At 35.0% G+C, this 20,020-nt stretch overlaps 1 protein-coding gene across 1 annotated transcript; it reads left to right on the forward strand.

The window, feature by feature from the left end:
- The first annotated feature begins 657 nt into the window (after positions 1-657).
- LOC130052093 (serum paraoxonase/arylesterase 1-like) lies at positions 658-11,012 on the forward strand. Its single transcript, XM_056156135.1, has 9 exons — positions 658-722; positions 2,359-2,429; positions 2,638-2,697; positions 4,594-4,776; positions 5,302-5,425; positions 5,565-5,765; positions 7,514-7,595; positions 9,166-9,300; positions 9,435-11,012. Exons 1-9 carry the CDS (start codon positions 658-660, stop codon positions 9,603-9,605), a joined length of 1,092 nt encoding a protein of 363 aa, XP_056012110.1. The 3' UTR covers positions 9,606-11,012.
- Positions 11,013-20,020: the final 9,008 nt, after the last annotated feature.

The raw sequence follows: 20,020 nt of genomic DNA on the forward strand, positions 1-20,020 counted from the left end.
CTTGTAAGATCACCGTTGTCGGTAGCCTTCCTCGATTAAAAAAACCAGAACAAGCTCTTGCGCATCGAATAAGTCGAGAGATATAAACACCATTTGCAGGTGATAATGGATAATGGCTAAATATTAAATTTCAAAATTTATCATGTGCATCATCACACGCATGTACAAAATATTAATAACATAGCTATGTAGGTAACTCCTAACGAGTGATCACTTGTAGCTTACGTGATAAACAATAAGCTTAAATAACAAAGGCATACACAATCGTAGTTTGAAATGGATTGAAAGAAATTGTATCTTCATATGTTGAAGTAAAGCGATTTATTTTCAATTAATGAAATCCCTGAAACCAAAATATAAAGATCCCATTTAAAATGAACTCAGCTGTTACGGTTATTCTTTAAAGAATCTAAACAAAGTATTGCAAACACCGGATGAAGGCATTGTTCGAGCACTCAATATTAAACATTCACTCATATTATTCAAATCAGGTGACATCACTTTTTAAAAATAAGTTATAAAATATTAAAGTAGCCAGGTAATGGTAATAAATATACCAGAACGGCGTTTCATATAAAACAGTATCTCGATCCCGATCTGATTAAAGCCGGTTAAACTCAGATTCCATTCCGCTCTTCTTGGTGATAGCAGGGAATTATGATATGGAAAATTCTCTTTGGACTTATGGTGGCATTGTCCTTCACGTCTATTTTTAAAATGATGTAAGTATAGCTTTATGCAACTCCTGAATTTAAGCTGTTATGGCGGTCTACGTAAAACTGACACCGTTTTTAAAACCTACTTTGACCTCAAAACATTTAGACAATATCCTCTGAACTGTCTACATCTCCGTCTTGTCACAAAGAATGTAAATGCAGTAACCAAATGGCTTAAATCTGATGCTGGAATATTTAGCAAAACACAATAGCAAGGTTCAAAAGGAATGAAATAATTTATTGTTCGAGCTTGATATTTCCTACTTTCATTTGAAGTTATTTGTGTCACTTTATCCAACATAGCTGCGCAACTGTAGCTCTCTGACAAAATATCGAGACAGATCAGAGACCCACAAATTCACCCCTTATAAAAACCTTTGATTTACAACGCAGAAAAAATGCGTAAGGTTAAGGACTTATATTGTTGTATTCTTGTATCGCCATCTCATGAATTTCATATAAAAAAATATTCTAAGCATATTTCCCTATTATATTTGTGTCCAAACATACCTTCAAATATTCATTAAAGTCCCATGCAAACCAAAATCTATCTAGGAGCTAAATTGCTATACATAATGAAATACACGGAAAGTACAAAACACATATTGAAAATCTATCAACTGAATTCATCGTTTAGAAATAAGAATAACAATGTCTCAGATCATGTATGTAAATAGTTTAATTTGATTTGAAATTGTTGTCAGTTTTATTAATATGACCAACATTTGATGACGTAAGTCAACATTTCTTGCCGGTTTTTTTATTTCGTTTATCGGACCACCAGAAATGTTGTTCTCAGCGACAACACACAACTGAAAGAGGCAATCTGGGCGTTCTGTAGATTACTGTTGAAAAGGAATTACATGTAGAACGGTGTGTACGAAAGCTGGTGCTGCTACTACGTGAACATTTTACTTTTCTAAATCCCAAATTCCAACCATCTTAAACTAATCAATAAAACTTGAATCGCAGCTAATTTGTTGGGTGATTTTTGACATATTTTTTTTCGAGATACGATCTGACTGTGACATATTTATTTCTAATGTTGGAATCTTTGTCTAGTTCACGTAATTATTGTTTAATAAGTAAAACAAATACTGCGACTTTATTTGCGGTAGATGAAAGGGGTGAATGAGCCTGTAAGTAATTGCTAAAAACACATCCGACCTCAGATGCCCAGTTGACACGCTTGGTTGAATCCGTCCGTCAGGGCCTAATCTTTTGTCTCATGTGATTTACAGGTTGTATGCTTTTCTATCTTCTCCAAATCAATTTGAATGGAGTTTGTTCAAAATTGGGTCTTTAATTGCTTAATACATGAGAGGTGAAGATAACAAACAGTGATCAATCTCATAACTCCCACTTGGAATACAAAATGAAGAGTAGGTCAAATACTGATCCCTGGACATACCAGAGGTGGTATCAAGTACCTAAAAGGAGTAAGCAACCCCTGTCCACCGGTATATGTAAATAATTTATTCATAAAAACTGCAAGGTAACAGACGCTACAATTCGTCAATGTTGTTCTGGTTTGAAGTATCAAAATAGTATGATGAATTATCTCCCTTGCTTGATGACTTCAAAAGAAACCAACAACTGTGAATTTTAGCCATCAATATGGTTCAATATTTATATTTTTCAGCATGTTCCTTGACTATCACAAAACCCAGTGGAACCACAGACCAGGAAAATGTCACATCGTGGAAGGAATAGGTAATACATGCAAGGGTTCGTTTCTCTTGTCTTATCAGGGTACTCTGGACACGGAATATCAAAGATAAGCTTCTCCATTACTCACAAGTTACCTTCTCAATGTTCGTATATCAGATGTTATTTACTGATGTTTTCTGTCTGAATCAGTAGATAATCTAAATACACATTGTTAAATATTCAAATATGTCCTCCCCTTACTCATTTGTAGAGCATGGATCTGAGGACATGCAAACCACCCAGTCTGGTTTAACTTTCATCACTTCTGTAAGTCTGGTAGCATGAATTTTTTCTATCAACATTTTCTATTTAGAATTTACACACACACACAATGTAAGAGATTCTAAATCAATTGTAATTGTTTCTTTTCTTGAAAAATAAAAACATAAAATGAAACAATTTTTTTTAAAAAACACTGGAATTTTTTCTTTGGTCATAAGAGAAGAATACATTTCTTATATACAGAAGATGATATTTTGGATCTTCAAAAATTGTTCTCTATACATTGTTGTGTTCACGCCCACTTGTTTCTGAACAGTAGGGCGACCCATTTTTATAGTATGTAATTACCATATGGAAATAGATCGGTAAAGTTGGCTACTAGTAACCAGCTACTAGTAACTGGCTACTTAAAACGAGAAAAGTTGGCTACTAGTAGCCAGCTACTTGAACCTGGAAAAGTTAGCTACTAGTAGCCAGCTACTAAAAGTAAGAAAAATTAGCTACTCGTAGCCAGCTACTACAAAATATAAAAAGTTATAATTACTGATAGCTAGATAAAGGTTAATGAGTTTGAAAAATATTATCTATCAGATTTATTTCTAAAGAGGACGAAGAGTCGTATGAAATTTCATGCTCAATTATCTCCAATTACATAACGTTGTAATGCAAAATATGAATAAACTTTTTCAACTGAGTGTTTACTGTGAAAATGATACGGATTGAATTCAGACCTTCATTCATTTGATATACCATACATTTTGAGATATTTGCTACTTTTACAATTTGATTCGAGTTACTCTGAAGTTTCAACATTGGTGTGAATACCGTAAGGAACTTTGTGTTTGTATTAGATATCTGACGAATTTACGGCTAAACATATGGCAAGAAGTGATAGAGGGTGTTTTGATACGCCACGAATTTTCAGATATCGCTCTTTAGGAAATCAGCTACTTATACATTTTGATTATCGGTACAATGAAATTTCAAGATCGGTGTGAATACCTTAAGGAACTCTATGTTTATATTATATATCTAACTAACTTACAACGATACGTATGTCGAGTAGTGATATTGGGGGTATCGTGATATGTCATGATTTTTCAGATATCACGCTTAAGGAAGTCAGCTACTTATACCTTTTGATGGCAGGTAACCTGAAATTTCAAGTTTTTCGCAAATATCGTTTAAGGCAATATATGTTTGTATTAGATATCTCATTAATTTACCAATATACATGTGAAGAGGAGTGGTATTAGATATCTTCATAAGCCATCAATTTTCAGATATCACCATTACGGAAGTCAGTTACTTATACCTTTTGATTCCTGGTAACCTGAAATTTCAAGATTTTCATAGATATCTTAAGGAAATTTGTGTTCATATTAGATATCTGACTTGTAAAAGTAAATGTAGCAGATATCATAAAATGTATGGTATATCAAATGAATGAAGGTTTGAATTCAATCCGTAGTTTAAAAAGTGTATTCGTATTTTGCATTACAACGTTATGTAATTGGGGATAATGAGCATGAAATTTCATACGACTCCTCGTCCTCTTTAGAAATAAATCTGATAGATAATAATTTTCAAACTCATTAACCTTTATCTGGTAGCTGGCTATCAGTAATTATAACTTTTATACTTTGTAGTAGCTGGCTACGAGTAGCTAACTTTTCTTACTTTTAGTAGCTGGCTACTAGTAACTGGTTACTAGTAGCTAACTTTTCCAGGTTCAAGTAGCTGGCAACTAGTAGCCAACTTTTCTTGTTTTAAGTAGACAGTTACTAGTAGCTGGTTACTAGTAGCCAACCTTACCGATCTTATGGAAATGCTGAAGTTATTTCGTCTGATTTTATTTCGTTGAATTAAAGGGGTTTTGAAATTTTCTTTGATTACTTTTGTATAACTATTTATTCTGATAGATTTTTTTTATTAATGATGGGAGTAAATGCCGTGTTCTTTGGATCAGTCTATCAGGAATATTACAAGAAAAACAATGTCAGAGGGTGGATCATGCTGTTTAACATGGAGAAACCAGAAGATGGGGTGAAGGAACTGAGGATCGTTGGAAACGATTTTAATCACCAAGATTTCGTTGTGCATGGTATCAGTGTTTTTGAGGAAAAAGGTAACAATACAACAGAATACATAGCTTCAATGTCCGTATTAAAAAACAATAAAACAGGAAAACAATAGATATAAAGTATTTTGGTGGGGTTTTTTTTAACGAAAGGTGAAGATAATGAACAGTGATCAGTCTCACAATTCCTATAAGCAATACAAAATATATAGTTGGGCAAACACGGACCCCTGGACACACCGGGGGGGGGGGGTTAGCTTCAGTATAGTTTTTATATGACTGCCAAAACAAATTTGTACGTTATTGCTTTTAAAACATGAAAGGTTGACTTGCATTTATAAATATACTGTACAGCAGAATGCATAGTTTCAATACTTCAATACCTATATTACATCGTCTACTGAGTTTCCTACAGATTATAAATAATATTTCAGCTGAGCTATGTCTCTTAAAACAAATTTTTCGCCCTTGTAGTACGAAACTATCTATCAAAACATAAAACAAGGGCTTTTCTTTATGACTATCTACGCAGTACATCTGTACATCTAAAGACATTTTTCTTCACCACTGTAGGTAAGGTGCTTCTTTTTGTTGTGGTACATCGAGCAAAGGAAGACACTGTGGAAAAATTTGAGTTTCTGGAAAAGACCTTAGAATTAAAACATCTCAAAACTTATACAGGAGCACTTGTTCACATGTAATGTTCTTATTTTAAAAATAAAGCAATATCATTCATTGTTTGTAGCTATAGAAATGAGCGATACGCGACATTAGACTAGCATCACAAATTGTATCAGGCGGAATACTATAGCTGCTAACATCACTCTCTGTTTCAGACTGAATGATGTAGTGGCAACAGGACCAGATACATTTTATACAACAGATTGTGCTTATTATCGCAATTCTTTAGGACATGTTTTGGAAGGCATGCTGGGATTGCACTTCGGTCATATTCTCTACTGTGATGGCAAAGAATTCGAAATAGTTTCAGAAGCAACGTATTTTCCTAATGGGATTGCTGGCTCAAATGATGGAAAGTAAGTGTGATGTAGTAATTATTTTAATGGAAATGATCGCCATGGTAGCTCGGTAGAACTGTTTGGTATGTTATGCCTTAGATGCTGGAAATGATAGTCATCTTAAAAATATACCTTTACATTTTTCAACATATAAAACGATAATACAAGAAAAACAACTAATCATAAACCTCAGATTACTAATTTTCTTATCAAAACAAACTACGAAGTATAAACACAAGTATTACAGTTAGTTACTGCCTTCGATAAAATTTGCACTATAAATCCAAACATTGACTTATCCCTTCTTTCTGATTATGCACTCGTCATTAAAGTTTGAATGTTATTGGTCGATTGGACTAGACACAATAGAGACACAACCCTGTCTTAGCCTGGGTCTGCACACAATAGAGAACCAACCCTGTCTTATACTGGGTCTGGACACAATAGAGAATCAACAATGTCTAAGCCTTGGACTGGCCACAATAGAGAATCAACCCTGTCTAAGCCTGGGACTGGACACAATAGAGAACCAACCCAGTATTTTATTGGGTCTGGACACAATAGAGAATAAACCCTGTGTTAGCCTGGGTCTGTACACAATAGAGAACCAAGCCTGTCATAACCTGGGTCTGTACACAATAGAGAACTAACCCTGTCTTAGCCTGGGTCTGGACACAATAGAGAACACACCCTGTCTTAGTCTGGGTCTGGACACAATAGAGAACACACCCTGTCTTAGTCTGGGTCTGGACACAATAGAGAACCAACCCTGTCTTAGCCTGGGTCTGGACACAATAGAGAACCAACCCTGTCTTAGCCTGGGTCTGGACACAATAGAGAACTAACCTTGTCTTAGCTAGAGAACTAAACCTCTCTAAGCCTGGGTCTGGTAACAATAGAGAACCAACCCTGTCTTAGCCAGAGAAACGACCCTGTATAAGCCTATGACTGGACACAATAGAGAACACACCCTGTCTTAGCCTGGGTCTGGACACAATAGAGAACCAACCCAGTCTTAGCCTGGGTCTGGACACAATAGAGAACCAAACCTCCTTAGCCTGGGTCTGGACACAATAGAGAACCAACCCTGTCTACGCCTGGGTCTGGACACAATAGAGAACCAACCCTGTCTTAGCCTGGATCTGGACACAATAGAGAACAAACTTGTCTTATCGTGGGTCCATAACGTGGCTCTAAATGACGTCTAAATACAAGTGAAATATTCATCCCATGTCGTTAGAAAATCAATGCTGGGTAATTACGTATGAAATGAATCGGTTTATCGTGCAAGTGTGAACTGTAAGACGTCTAGCTACTTTTCGCTTACTAACGCCTGTTTGCATCTTACTGAGTTTAAATTTCGCAAATCATTGCATAAACGAGGCATTGTGTAACTTCTTTATATTACACTTGTTAGTGTATTTCCCATCGACCAAAAAGTTCAATAACAATGCAAAAAATGGTTTTAGCTTTTGAATAACGTCTAGAATATTGTATTCACTACTACTTACGCCGCTTGGACTATCTTAAAACACGACTAAACAGGGTAGTGGAGTTTAAAAATGTAGCTGATGTGTTGTGAGGGAATGAATTTTGCGATAAGATTTCATTAAAATTATCAATTGTTTATGTCTAGAAAATATGATGTGTTTTCAAAGTCCGTCAGTACATAACGGCATTCTTTTAGACCAGTGACTCACTATTACTATGCCAGTGACTCACTATTACAATGCCAGTGAAACTCATGTGATTATGTTTCTTTACAGACTTGTGTATGTAGTATCCAGTTTGGGTAAAATGTTGCTGGTGTACAAGAGAGAGGAAAACAACAGACTTACTAAAGTAAATGTAAGTGGGCTGTCAAACACTATCATAACAATATCGTGTCATGTATATGTCGGCAAACGTTTACACTTTAAGTGCCTTTTATTAAACATATTTGACTAAAGGGTTTTTAAGTTTTACTTTTGAAACAAATTCCTCCTTCTCTTTCAATGATAGACGTTTAGGCCTTTTTAAATAGGGGTGTATCCATTAGGTAAAAATTGACACTACATTCACGTTTGTAAAAGATGATTGGCTTTAACATTAACCAGTATGAAAAAACCTAGAAAGGATACACAATCAAGAATAGGGCAAACACGAATACCTGATGTTAAGATCAGTCGTCTAGGAGGAATAAACATCCTCTGTTGACCAGTTTCACTTCCATGAGCCCTCTATCTTGATCGGGCAAACACAGCAATCCTCAGTCAAAATTAGGACAAAACGAACGACCTAACGATGTATGTGGAACACATCATACAATATTCAAATTATCAACAGGTGAATTTGCAAAATAAGATCATTATAACAACCATACAAGGTTTCCAAAAGCTGATTTTAAGCGAGACTGTTGAAAGCCCATCCCATCAATGTATTTATCAGTCGCCTACGTCAGTTTAAAAATTCAACATACATTTTGTACGCAGAATATGTCCTATCGTATCGAATCATTTAGGAGACATAAACATCATATGCAGATAAAGCAGGAATATTGCTACATAAATATGGAAAGTTGACGATGGAGAAGCTGAGGGCGTTCCTTTATCACAAGGCTGAGGTCGTTCCTTTATCACAAAGGTGAGGTGTTAGTGTGCCACTTGCTATTCAGTAAAACATCCAAACATCAATAACGTTCTACGGGTTTGGCATCGTGACAAATTAGCAGTGCAACGTTTCCTTGAAATATTTTAAGTTATTATACCTCTATAAGATCTAAAAAAAAAAATCATGTGAGAGTGAGTTGGCTCTTCTGACATATTTATGGTGGATTTCAAATCCACAAATTTCTATAACGGGGGAAAATGAAGGATGAACTTTTTAAAAATAAGAATAGACATTGAAATGAAGAGAGGCGAAAATTATTTTATTTAAAACATACCTTTATTCAAAACGTATAGCAAAGTGTTGGATATTTTAGAATTCATTCGTCTCGAAGTGGACGCCATGTAAAAGTCCATTAAATTATTTCCATTTAAATCTACATTTCATTTTTACTCTTTTTCACTCATATATAGAAGTCATCTGGTTTAGGTGAAATGGCACGCTTTTCGTCAGGGAGAAATATCTGTTGTCCCACAACATGGGACCTCCTTATCGGAAGAGCCGTGTCGTTCATTTTTAATATCAGGTAACTGACAAAAAAGGTTATTACCCATGATAAACGTCTTTAACCTAGTGCAGGGATCGAACCTTGAACCTGGTCTGCCGATTGCGAAGCAAGCGTCATAACCAAGTGGCGACCATGATGGTTTCTTCCGTCTTTTATAGGCATGCAAGGTGTTAATATACATGTTCTTTATAGCATATACAAATGGTGAAATAAAACCGTAGAACATCCCTTAATATATATACTTTTCATTTTATACTTGAGCAGAACATTGTGCTTGATACCTTCCCAGACAATCCGATGGTTGATCCTACAACAGGTGACGTGCTCCTTGGATGTCAGCCCATAGGACATAAAGGCTTACAGCATGTCTCTAATCCAGTTAACCCAGGTGTGTCGCAGGTAATGCATGACCTTCATTAAATGCAGAGATCTTAATCTGACAAAAACGTCAATATCGAATATGAAATAATACTTTCATGAAATTTATTTCCTATCCCCCGTTTCAGTTTTTAAACAATTTGCTTAATTTGTAGGTGTTGGTGGTACACATGGACAAGAGTGGTGTTAATATGACAGGGGTCACGGAGCTGTTCTCAGATGACCTTGAACTTTATGGTTCCAGTTCAGCAACATTATATAAGAACCGTATGTTGATTGGTACAGTGTGTCACAAAATGATGTACTGTGAAGTTAACACATTGTGAGAAGAACAATTGATATTCACCCATATACGACATATAGAATGGTTATGAGTTTGACCCCTTTACAATTTGCTATATTGAGCTCTCTCTGTTAGCTGTAACATGTGTAAATAAAATGCAGACAATCACATTGGTTAAGGTTTTACTTTTCACACCATCTTCTTCAACAATCCCCTTTATCTCATAAGATACTGGAAAAATACACTTACTATGGTATTGCGATTTTTCAAACCTTAGGATGACAACCTGATTACAAACCGGGTATATGAATAAGGTAGTGTTTTGTGCAATACGATTATTGTGACTCGGTCAGAAGATGTGATAGTACAGTGATCCCCTGTTATAACGCCAACATTTGTACCTCGGCAATTTTGGCATTATCACGGGGGTGGCATTATATCGGGGAAGGGTGTGTGTGTATGTGTACAGCTGTCATAAGAAATCAAACAAATCTTATCTACTACATCAATGTGCTATTAGATTTCGGTGTGTCCACCATACTCAGATTTGGAAAAAAAAATACTGCATATTTGAACTCAGATGCATATGATTATCGTTTACGTAACTTATTATCTGTACCAAACTTTGATACCTGGAGAACTAACGGCGGATAATTGGTTAAGCCTGCTCACTGAAATTTTCCTGCCGTTGATTGGCGATAATGAGCGGGGGTGATTATAACGGTAATTGACCAAATCGTACCTGTAAATAGGTTGACGGATGGCGGTATGCGGGGGATGGCGTTATAACAGGGTTTTACATAGCGAGGAAAACGGGACTTTGAACTTTTTTGGCGATATGCGAGGGTGGCATTATAACGGGGGGCAATATAGCGGGGGGATCACTGTATATGTACACATATATTCTATTATTTCTCTTATAGACAAATACCGTACTTCTCATAGTAGGTGCCTTGAGTTTATTTGGACTTCCTAAAACTAAACGTTTTGAAATGGAAGATTGAGCATACTCTGTAAACGTTTTGAATTGACGTTTACAAAGCTAAGACACAACTGTATACTTCATTACGGTCTTTATAAACGAAATATTACAAATTCATCGGTTTTTGTTTTTACATGTCAACATATCAACAAAGATGTATACACGTATATCATCTCTTTTTCGCTTGTAGAATTACCCTAGAGCTAGAAATAATCCTTTTCATCCTTGACTTGGCCAATATTGATATAAATTTGTTATTATGCGGTGATGTCAGTTTGCCTCTGGAAACTAATATGAATATGTTTTCAATATGTTTTCAGCTATTCATAAATTTATAGAAGAAACTTTTGGACTCGTTTAATCATTGTACATTGCACCTGTTAATTATTACCTTGCATGACATATTGTAATATTTTAGGAGAGGGACGTGTACGTTGTTAGAACTTGTTCCAAATCCTTTTGATTCGATCAATAAAATATGTTCAAAACAAAACGCTTCAAAGGATTCAGTGATAATACATTTATCTTCATTTCGGATAATTAATTATGCACGTAGCCGTTTTAGATAGGTACAAAATACTTTTCTTATCAAATCCATACACTTCTGGACGGAAAAAGTACTGTCAGTTTCAAGATTGGTACTGAGGGGAAAACAGTACAATTATTAGCATCTATTGGAAAGTTTTAGAACTAACAGAACAATAGCAGTGATTATCAGCATTTATCAGCCAAACATTACACTCACTATTTCAATAGTAATACAGATGAAAGGCGAAGATAACGAACAGTAACCAATCTCATAATTCCCATAAGCAATACAAAATAGATAGTCGGGCAAACACGGACCCCTGGACAAACCAGAGGTGGGACCATGTGCCAAGGAGGAACAAGCATCCCCTGTCGACCGGCCACACCAACCGTGAGTGCTATATCCTGATCAGATACACGGAGTTATCCGTAGTCAAAATCAGCGTACCAAGAACGGTCTAACAATCGGTATAAAACACGTTATCATTCCAATTTTCTTCCTCCAGTTTATTTCTAGGATATACATGTATGACCTCATGATCTTCTATTATATGACTGTGAACTTGCACAATATTAGTGTTCTTTACATAATCTGTTACCAAATGAGATTTTTCAGCCTTTCCTTTATTTTCGAATACATACGATATATATACGATTAAATTGATTGATTGTATCTTTTTAAGGTAGCTACTGATACCTAGCCCCTAAAAACCACGCATTGAATTTTTCTCAATTTTATTTATTATAATATATTGAGTTTATCCTAAAACATACAAAAAATCAACATAAGTAATCAGGTTAATTTTCGAGGAAAGCGAGATTGAAATCCCCTCTTTTGCAGCCCCCAAAGGCAAAATTTTATTGACACCAGTTTATCATATATCGTTATGTAAATTAAACACAAACAGATAAATAATCAACATTAATTAGAAATTTAAAATGCATCTAAGGAAAACATTGGGATGATTCGACTTGGCAATTGGCCAAATTTACCCTAAATATGGCATTTCTGAAACACTATCAGGCATACATTTTCTGACAACAAAACAATTCTGCTCATAAAATTTCTGATTTTATTTCATTTTTACAATAAGTCAAGTAATAGCTAAAATATTGAATAGAAAAAATATACCAAATGAGGTTAAATCTGAAACTATGTAAAATTTTCTAACCCTACCCCCTCCCTTTGAGAAATGAATTTTAAGAGATACTGTCAGCAGAGATAAACTACTGACCGTACCCTAACTTAACTGATTAAGCATTCCAAAGTTACCCCTTTGAGCATTCAACATCACAATACTAGAAGTTTCTATGAGCCATTTAAGAATGATCTATTGTATGTGCTTTTGCAGTTGACCTTTTTGCACTCACAATGATTGCCTAATATTTAGTCATTTTTCATACAATTTCTTGTAATAACTGAACCCAATATATTACCTATACATATTTGTTTTATAGAAATTGATATCACTATACAGTATAATACACCAAATATGATTAAATAAAATTTTCATGACTCAATAAATAATTAATATCAATGGAAAGAGAGCCATGGACTGTCCATGGATCACTAAGTCCATCTGAGCCATCTTTCCCTACACATAGGTATGTCTTTCATAAGTTTAAGAGCCCTAATTGTAGTTTCACAATGAACCAAAAACTCACTATTGGATAGCTGAGAATGCATGTATATTGCATTAACTAACTGTGATTTTCCCCAAGTGAAGGTCTGTGTTCACTGTATGTATAAGGGAGAGGGGCTGGGTGAATTAGTTCAATTATGAAACTTTTCTATGAATTTGCTATACATTAATGTATCAATGATGTATGTTTCAATTAATTTTTGATTTACAAAGAAAATTCAAACACATTAATTGAAGTTATAAAATTGGTATTCTATCATGTGCACATTTTTTACTAATACATGTATATCAAAGAGAGAATAATCAACAGGTGAAATTTCCCTTACATTTATCATTATGCAATATTATTGTCTTTCAAAAGGCATGTACATGTAATGTACGAGTACATGTACTTGTTTCCCCTTAAATTCACAATTTAGTCTAAAGTATGTTGCACAACATCCACTGCTTTGAGCTCATAAGTGAATTAATGTTTTTCATCCAAGTCCCAAATTTTGCAGTACTTCTTTAATCTCCGGAACTTGATCAAATATTTTTAAATTTGTGGAATTGTGGGGGTCCAGGGGATATGTCATCACCAATGTAAATGGAGTACCTGTTCAAAATATAGATATACATTTAAATATTGAAAAAAAATGAATATCTGATATACTCAGTATTGTCTTTACAAATGTTGTCTGGTGTTAAAATGTAAAAAAAAAAAATTATCTTTAAAATGTGGTACCTTTCTTTCTGTTGAACTTGTTAACTCGAAACCCACTTCAACCTGCACTGGTCCTATCCAACCTCCATTGGTCCTCAGGCTGATGCCTAGAAAAAAAGATCATCATAATGGATATTTGCACAGTTAGGCATCGTCAACTTCCCACATTTATGTAGCAATATTCCATTATCACCTGCATATGGTGTTTATATATCTCAACTGATTCGATATGCAAGAGTTTGTTCTGGGTATAGTCAGTTTTTAAATCGAGGTAAGCTACTGACAAACAAGTTGATGGTACAGGGATTTCAACAGTCTCGATTGAAGTCAGCATTTCGCAAATTCTATGGTCGTCATAACGATCTAGTTCGTCAATACAACCTCGCATTGGGTCAAATGCTGTCTGACGTGTTTCATACCGATTGTTAAGCCGTTCTTGGCACACTGATTTTGACTGCGGATAACTCCGTTTACCTGATCAGGATATGGGGCTCACGGCGGGTGTGAACGGTCAACAGGGGATGCTTACTCCTCCTAGGCACCTGATCCCACCTCTGGTGTGTCCAGGGGTCCGTGTTTGCCCAACTATCTATTTTGTATTGCTTGTAGGGGTTATGAGATTGATCACTGTTCGTTATCTTCGCCTTGCATCATACCATTGAGTAATTAGAGTGTGTCAGACAATGTGAATTTTAAAATTGTGTCTCAACACACATTCAGTGAAAATTTAAATACTGATGTTTTAAAATTATATATTGCAATATGAGATGACATATATGTTTTCATAAAAGCCAGAGACTCATATATGTTTCATTATAGAATTAAACAATCTTTTTGAAGAATTTATCGATGTGTAAACTCCGGACATTTTACTCACAAACTGAATAAAAGTGCGAAACACGAAACCCCAGGTTTGATATATTTCTTAAATCTCTTAAATTTCATGTATACTATAGCCTAGAGAATTATAATTCAACACATGCTCCCCCCCGTCTCCTTCCACTTTCTATCCGGTTCCCCCATACCCCTAAATAGTAGATATATACAGATATTTGTTTTTAATTACTTTGATGCATGTAGTTCAAGGTATGTTATTTTCATAACGGTTATTTTCATAACGATTTTTTCATAATAGAAGAGACATACTTGTGAGAGCCCATGTTTACAAATGTGGTATACATATACAATTACGTGACCAGGTGGGCTTTATATTTTAAGCACACATGGAATACATAAATACATACAAATTAATACAGTTTTGTGTTTAAACTTGCAGATGTTATTATAAATCGCGTTGTGAAATAGCAGAGGAAATGTGAATTGAACTTTTGAATACAAATTTATGGCATTTTTTTTCACTCACCAAACGAAACTATAATTTCGTTGCCCAAATTGAATGAATCCATCAAATTCCTCTTCTTGGAAGAAACTTTGTTTAGCTTCTCAATGACTGCATAAACAATATTTAATCTCGCAGCATGCAGCACTCGGACATTACGATGCATCAATCAACAACTTTGTTTACGTTGCGCATCTATACATGGATTGGTGGTTTAACATTTCGTTTGGCAAAAAGTACCACACAGACGGAACATTTGATCTAGATGATCTACCATTATTACAGACATTGACGTATACTTATGTGGTGTGTGCTGATTTTCTCTAGGCGAGTCAGTCACAGCAACAAAACACCTACGGAACACCTTTTTGTTTTTCAACTATTCTATATGACGGACTAAGGAATTCCGGAAAATAAATTCACGTGAAAATACACAATTTTTACTGATCATGTGGTTGCAATCCGTCGCTACCTTAACATCTCTCTCGAGAATATTTCACTCATATTAAGACATCACCAAGACCGCTGAAGGCCTTCAAAGAGCAAGGTACATTAAGGCCCAAATTTCGCCACAAAATTAGAATAAATTTGAAATGTGGTTTCACTTGGTTTAATCATTATGATGATGCACTAGGGCATTGGCCCTGATGATATATGTGGAAATTAATGACGTAATATGTTCTGCGACGTCATTTTCCTTATCTTCGATTGACATGATTTACCGAAATCGCCGAAATTAGCCGTTTTTTATGCCTTTGAAACCATTTTAAAAATAGAGCACATGCAACAACCACAAAGATGTTTTGTGTACAAATTAATCATGTTGAAAGTCAATAATGAGCAAAATTTCGACTTGGTTGTTAAATGAGCAGACTATTAAATTTAACGTGTAACCATTTCCCGCGTTCATCAGTAATACAAATTTCAACGTTGATGGTGTTCATATATACAAGCTTAATGAATAAATAATATGCATATGTACAACATATTAAATTTTATAAGACTCTACGTAGTTTGCATTGAAGAAGATAGTGTGTGATCAGAGAATTGGAATCTTCGACACTGATATTTCCGATTCCAATTTTATGTTTGATATAGATACGTAATGATATCAATGCAATTAATGTAGCCCTGCTGTAAGAGTGAATGTTGGTAGTTGATAGATAAACGATGTAGTATCTAGATATCTAAATTAAAACTCATTTGTAAGCTACAAGATAAAGTATACGCATGTATTGTGTGTTCCAAGAGGACAAAACCCGGTGAACCCCGATCATTACATGTAAAAAAAAATAGATAAAAAACATTTCTTAAGAAAACATTTTTAGTAGAAAAGAACGACTTGACTGCATTTGCAATCAATGTCAACAGATCTACAACTCTAATCGTTTCATATTTATATTTTCGCAAGCATTCAGTATTACCATAAAGGAGGGGGGTGGGATAAATCAAAATTCGCATGTAAAATTTATGGAAAAACTACATTCTCAAAACAAAAGAACGTGGGCCAAATTCCCCTGTTGCTACGTCGCTGTAATGATTATTTGTTTATAAAATCGCCTTACATTTATCGATAACTGACGCACGTGTTCTGTGATATAGTCTTATTTAAAAATACATGATAGCTAGTCATTGGTTACTATTTTCATCATTAAATCGTGGAACTGGTGTTGAAGTATTAGAACGCGATTTTCACACATAAGGAGAACTTTCTTTTCCTTCATTTACACTCTAGCAATCCCACTCACCGTCGGTCACTTACCATTTAGTGGCATGTGCACAAAACACCGCTTAATGACTATATCCGAATCATGCGCGGATCTAGAGCGGAGGTCCGGACACCCCCCTCCCCTCTGGAATTAGAGTTGCATGTAATTTGTGCACAAAGTAATGAGGACTAAAGCAGAGCACAATATTATCATTTGTATAAAACTGGAACGATTGTTTGATATCCTTTTCCCAATATACACTGTACATAATTACCGGTGATTATTGTAAACATTCTAACCAAGCAGTATTCTTGGCTTTTTTCAATTTAAATTTCACTAGAAATCTTTGTGGAAATAATGTAAGTTCTCAACAAAGCACAGGAATTTGAATACAGCGCGGTAATAATATATTAATTTTAGCAAAGCATGATATTTTGTAGCATTAAAGTTTGAACACTCGGTATTTTCTTTGTTTAAACTTCAAATAATTCAAATAGCCGACGTTTTAGAAATAAAATAAAAGTATTGAACAATTGTTCAATGTGTTGTAATCGTACACTACCATTATTTGGAGACGGTAGTGAAATGAAGAAATCAAACATAACTCTCCGAAATTTCGATGCATTTAGATAGATGAAGTACGTCAGTCGCGTGTCATTTACTACAGAAGAAAATCACATATTCCCAGATCCATGGAAATCGTGCAGCATGCAGAAAGTACCCTGAATATGTGTCTGACAAAATCAAGTGACGAAGTCCTTGTACACAACGATGGCTTCGAAAAACATGTGCCGGTCATGGTCACGGTCTGATGATATCGTGGCACTTTTGCACAATGATGAATATCTAATATGAATGTAAGATCGAAAAAAAACTTAATTGACTGTTTTATAATAATTTAATTATTTACACATTTTTAAGTATAATATTTTCTACAATTTTATGTTCTGTAGTAATTTTCTTGAGATCGATTAGGTGAACAACGTGAACAAGCATACGATATGACCGCCGAGTTTATCTGAAAAAAAAAAATATTTGGTAAACAATGCGCACCCCTTTTTTTTACACCAAAAATCCTTGAAAAAAGTGCATATCATATTCGACAAAATACGGTTCTATGTTACACATCGACGTATTCTTCATGATATTCAAGCATACATGTGATGGTTTGATGAGAGACTCAGGAAAAAGAGGCTAGATTTGGTCATAAAATTTTCATTTATTTGTCTCAAATGAACAATTTGCATCTAGATTTTTTTCCCAGACTCCCATCCTCTTTAAGAGGGGACAAACCCCTCTCAAACTCTTCCCCTCGTCGCATCGCGACTCGGCCGTCTACTTTCAGCAGCCGGACTAGTCACAAATCAGCAGGACTAGTAAATTATAGATTCTAGTAGTCCTTTTCACTAGTATAGTGAAAAAAGTTAATGTCAAAAACTGATTAGATCTTACACTTTTCATTATTTTGACAATTGCTGGAAAATATAAATATCTTTGACGACATTATATATGCTGATGCACTGTCATAGTGATTGACTTTGGTACTGTTAATAGACAGTCTCTGCTTCATTCACCATTAGAAACTGGCCGAAAAGGAATTGTTGAATGATTTATTAGATAGGGAAACCAAAGTTGTTTTCATATCTCCGACTAAATCGGCATGTATCAAAAGGTAGAATGGGAGGGGGGTCAAAAATATACGATCCTCTCCCATGCGGACTTCGGACGGGGTTTGAGACAATATGATTTATGATTCAAACTTTTTTCCTTTGCGTAAATACTAATGCATTGAAAGATTTGTTATATAAAGATAATTGTCAGGAGCCTGTATATATTTTTGTTCAAATAAAGAGTGTAATTAATAGATGCAAGTGTATATGCTAAACCATTGAATATAATACCGACAAGATTATGTTTTGTTAGGTTTATCACGGTGTCAGTGTCAACTCCTGTGTAGAACTTATCACATTGTTTGTAAATCTTATCACATCCTATAACGTTCATATTCGGTCGCATTGCCATGTGTTGAATTTAAAACAAGTTCGTTTTATAATATTTCTTTTCACATATATTCTGAATGAATTTCATGTTCTTTTTACTACATATACAATCCAATGTAGCATTGGTTAGTGCGTGTTCCTTCGCTGAAAACATTTAGTGCGCTCGAAAAAAAAAGAACAAAGTGTACATATACACACAAGAATAACTTAAGGTAACCACGCGCTACGTACATATATGATATTCATTTAATTTAGATTAAAACAATGCAAATTGGATCCAAATGTAAATACAATGTTAAAATTGAATGAATATATATGGGTTGCTCTACAATTCTTAGATACAATTACACTAATCGTCCTTCAAATCACAGTATCCGCGGCATCGAATCATTAAAACTTTCGGAAAAAATCAATTAAACTTTTCAAATAAAAATCATAGTGCACATTTGTTTAATAAAACTTTGAGCATATGGCGACATAAATTGGATTATTTTCATATTGAGTTCATGACATAGCTTTCTTGTTCAATACGTCGCATAAAGTAACGTCAAAATGGCACAACGTTATCGTAAACTATACTGCATTTACATATGTATTATACATAAGTAAAGCTTTTTACGAAGACATCATAACCATTTTATGGAAGTATACACCATATGAAAGAATTTTGGGGAATATCATTTAATTTGGACGCGGGGCCAAATTTGGCCCCAAACGTACCTTGTCTTTAGACCTTTACTCGGCGCTTACAGCCATTAAGCAGTGATGATTCTTTAGCGTCCACACCTACAGTGACACGGGGCATCCGGTTTTTTTAAGGTCATCTCCGAGGACCCGTGACATTCACACCTGATGCCGAGCATTTGGCGATGGAACAGTCAATACCTGTTTTAACGACTTAGAAACATGGTTTAAGTCTTATCAATGTATAAGGTGATTACAGCACGTTTGCAAATTAATGAGCATTTATGTTTTCGACTAAAACAAATTACATGTATTCGATTTGAATGCATTCAAGATTAGTAATTAATCGTGCTTCACTATAGCGGACCCTGACAGACATTGACAGCGGTTACTTCTTTGGACGACGTTTGGCATTAGAAGTGGATGCCTTAATTAAATCCGCGATCCTGTGTCACGGTAAAGATGTAGCATTGTTTTCGTTATTTTGTCTTCTTTTGGGGGGAATCTTTGAGTCATTTACCTTTCCAAATACTTTGAAGTACAATTGTATTAGCTGATTTCCCCCGGACTCTTTTTTTGAAGATATCTTTCGTCATTTGGTAAGTAATAAATGACAATTTCCAATCTCAGTCAATTTTATGTTTTTGTTCAGATATTAGACGACAGCACAAACGAGCTACGGGAAGCAGAGAGTTGGGAAATAGAAGCTTATCAACATAAAACTGTGAGCTCGAAATAAAAGACACCACAGAGTCGTCCACTTCTGCTTCTTACTTAGATATTTTATTGAAAGAAGACATTAAAGGCCAACTGACAACCTAACTGTATGACCAACGGGATGATTTCTGCTTCTCCATCGTCAACTTCCCA

This window comes from Ostrea edulis, chromosome 2, assembly GCF_947568905.1.
Source record: "Ostrea edulis chromosome 2, xbOstEdul1.1, whole genome shotgun sequence".
Taxonomy (NCBI): domain Eukaryota; kingdom Metazoa; phylum Mollusca; class Bivalvia; order Ostreida; family Ostreidae; genus Ostrea; species Ostrea edulis.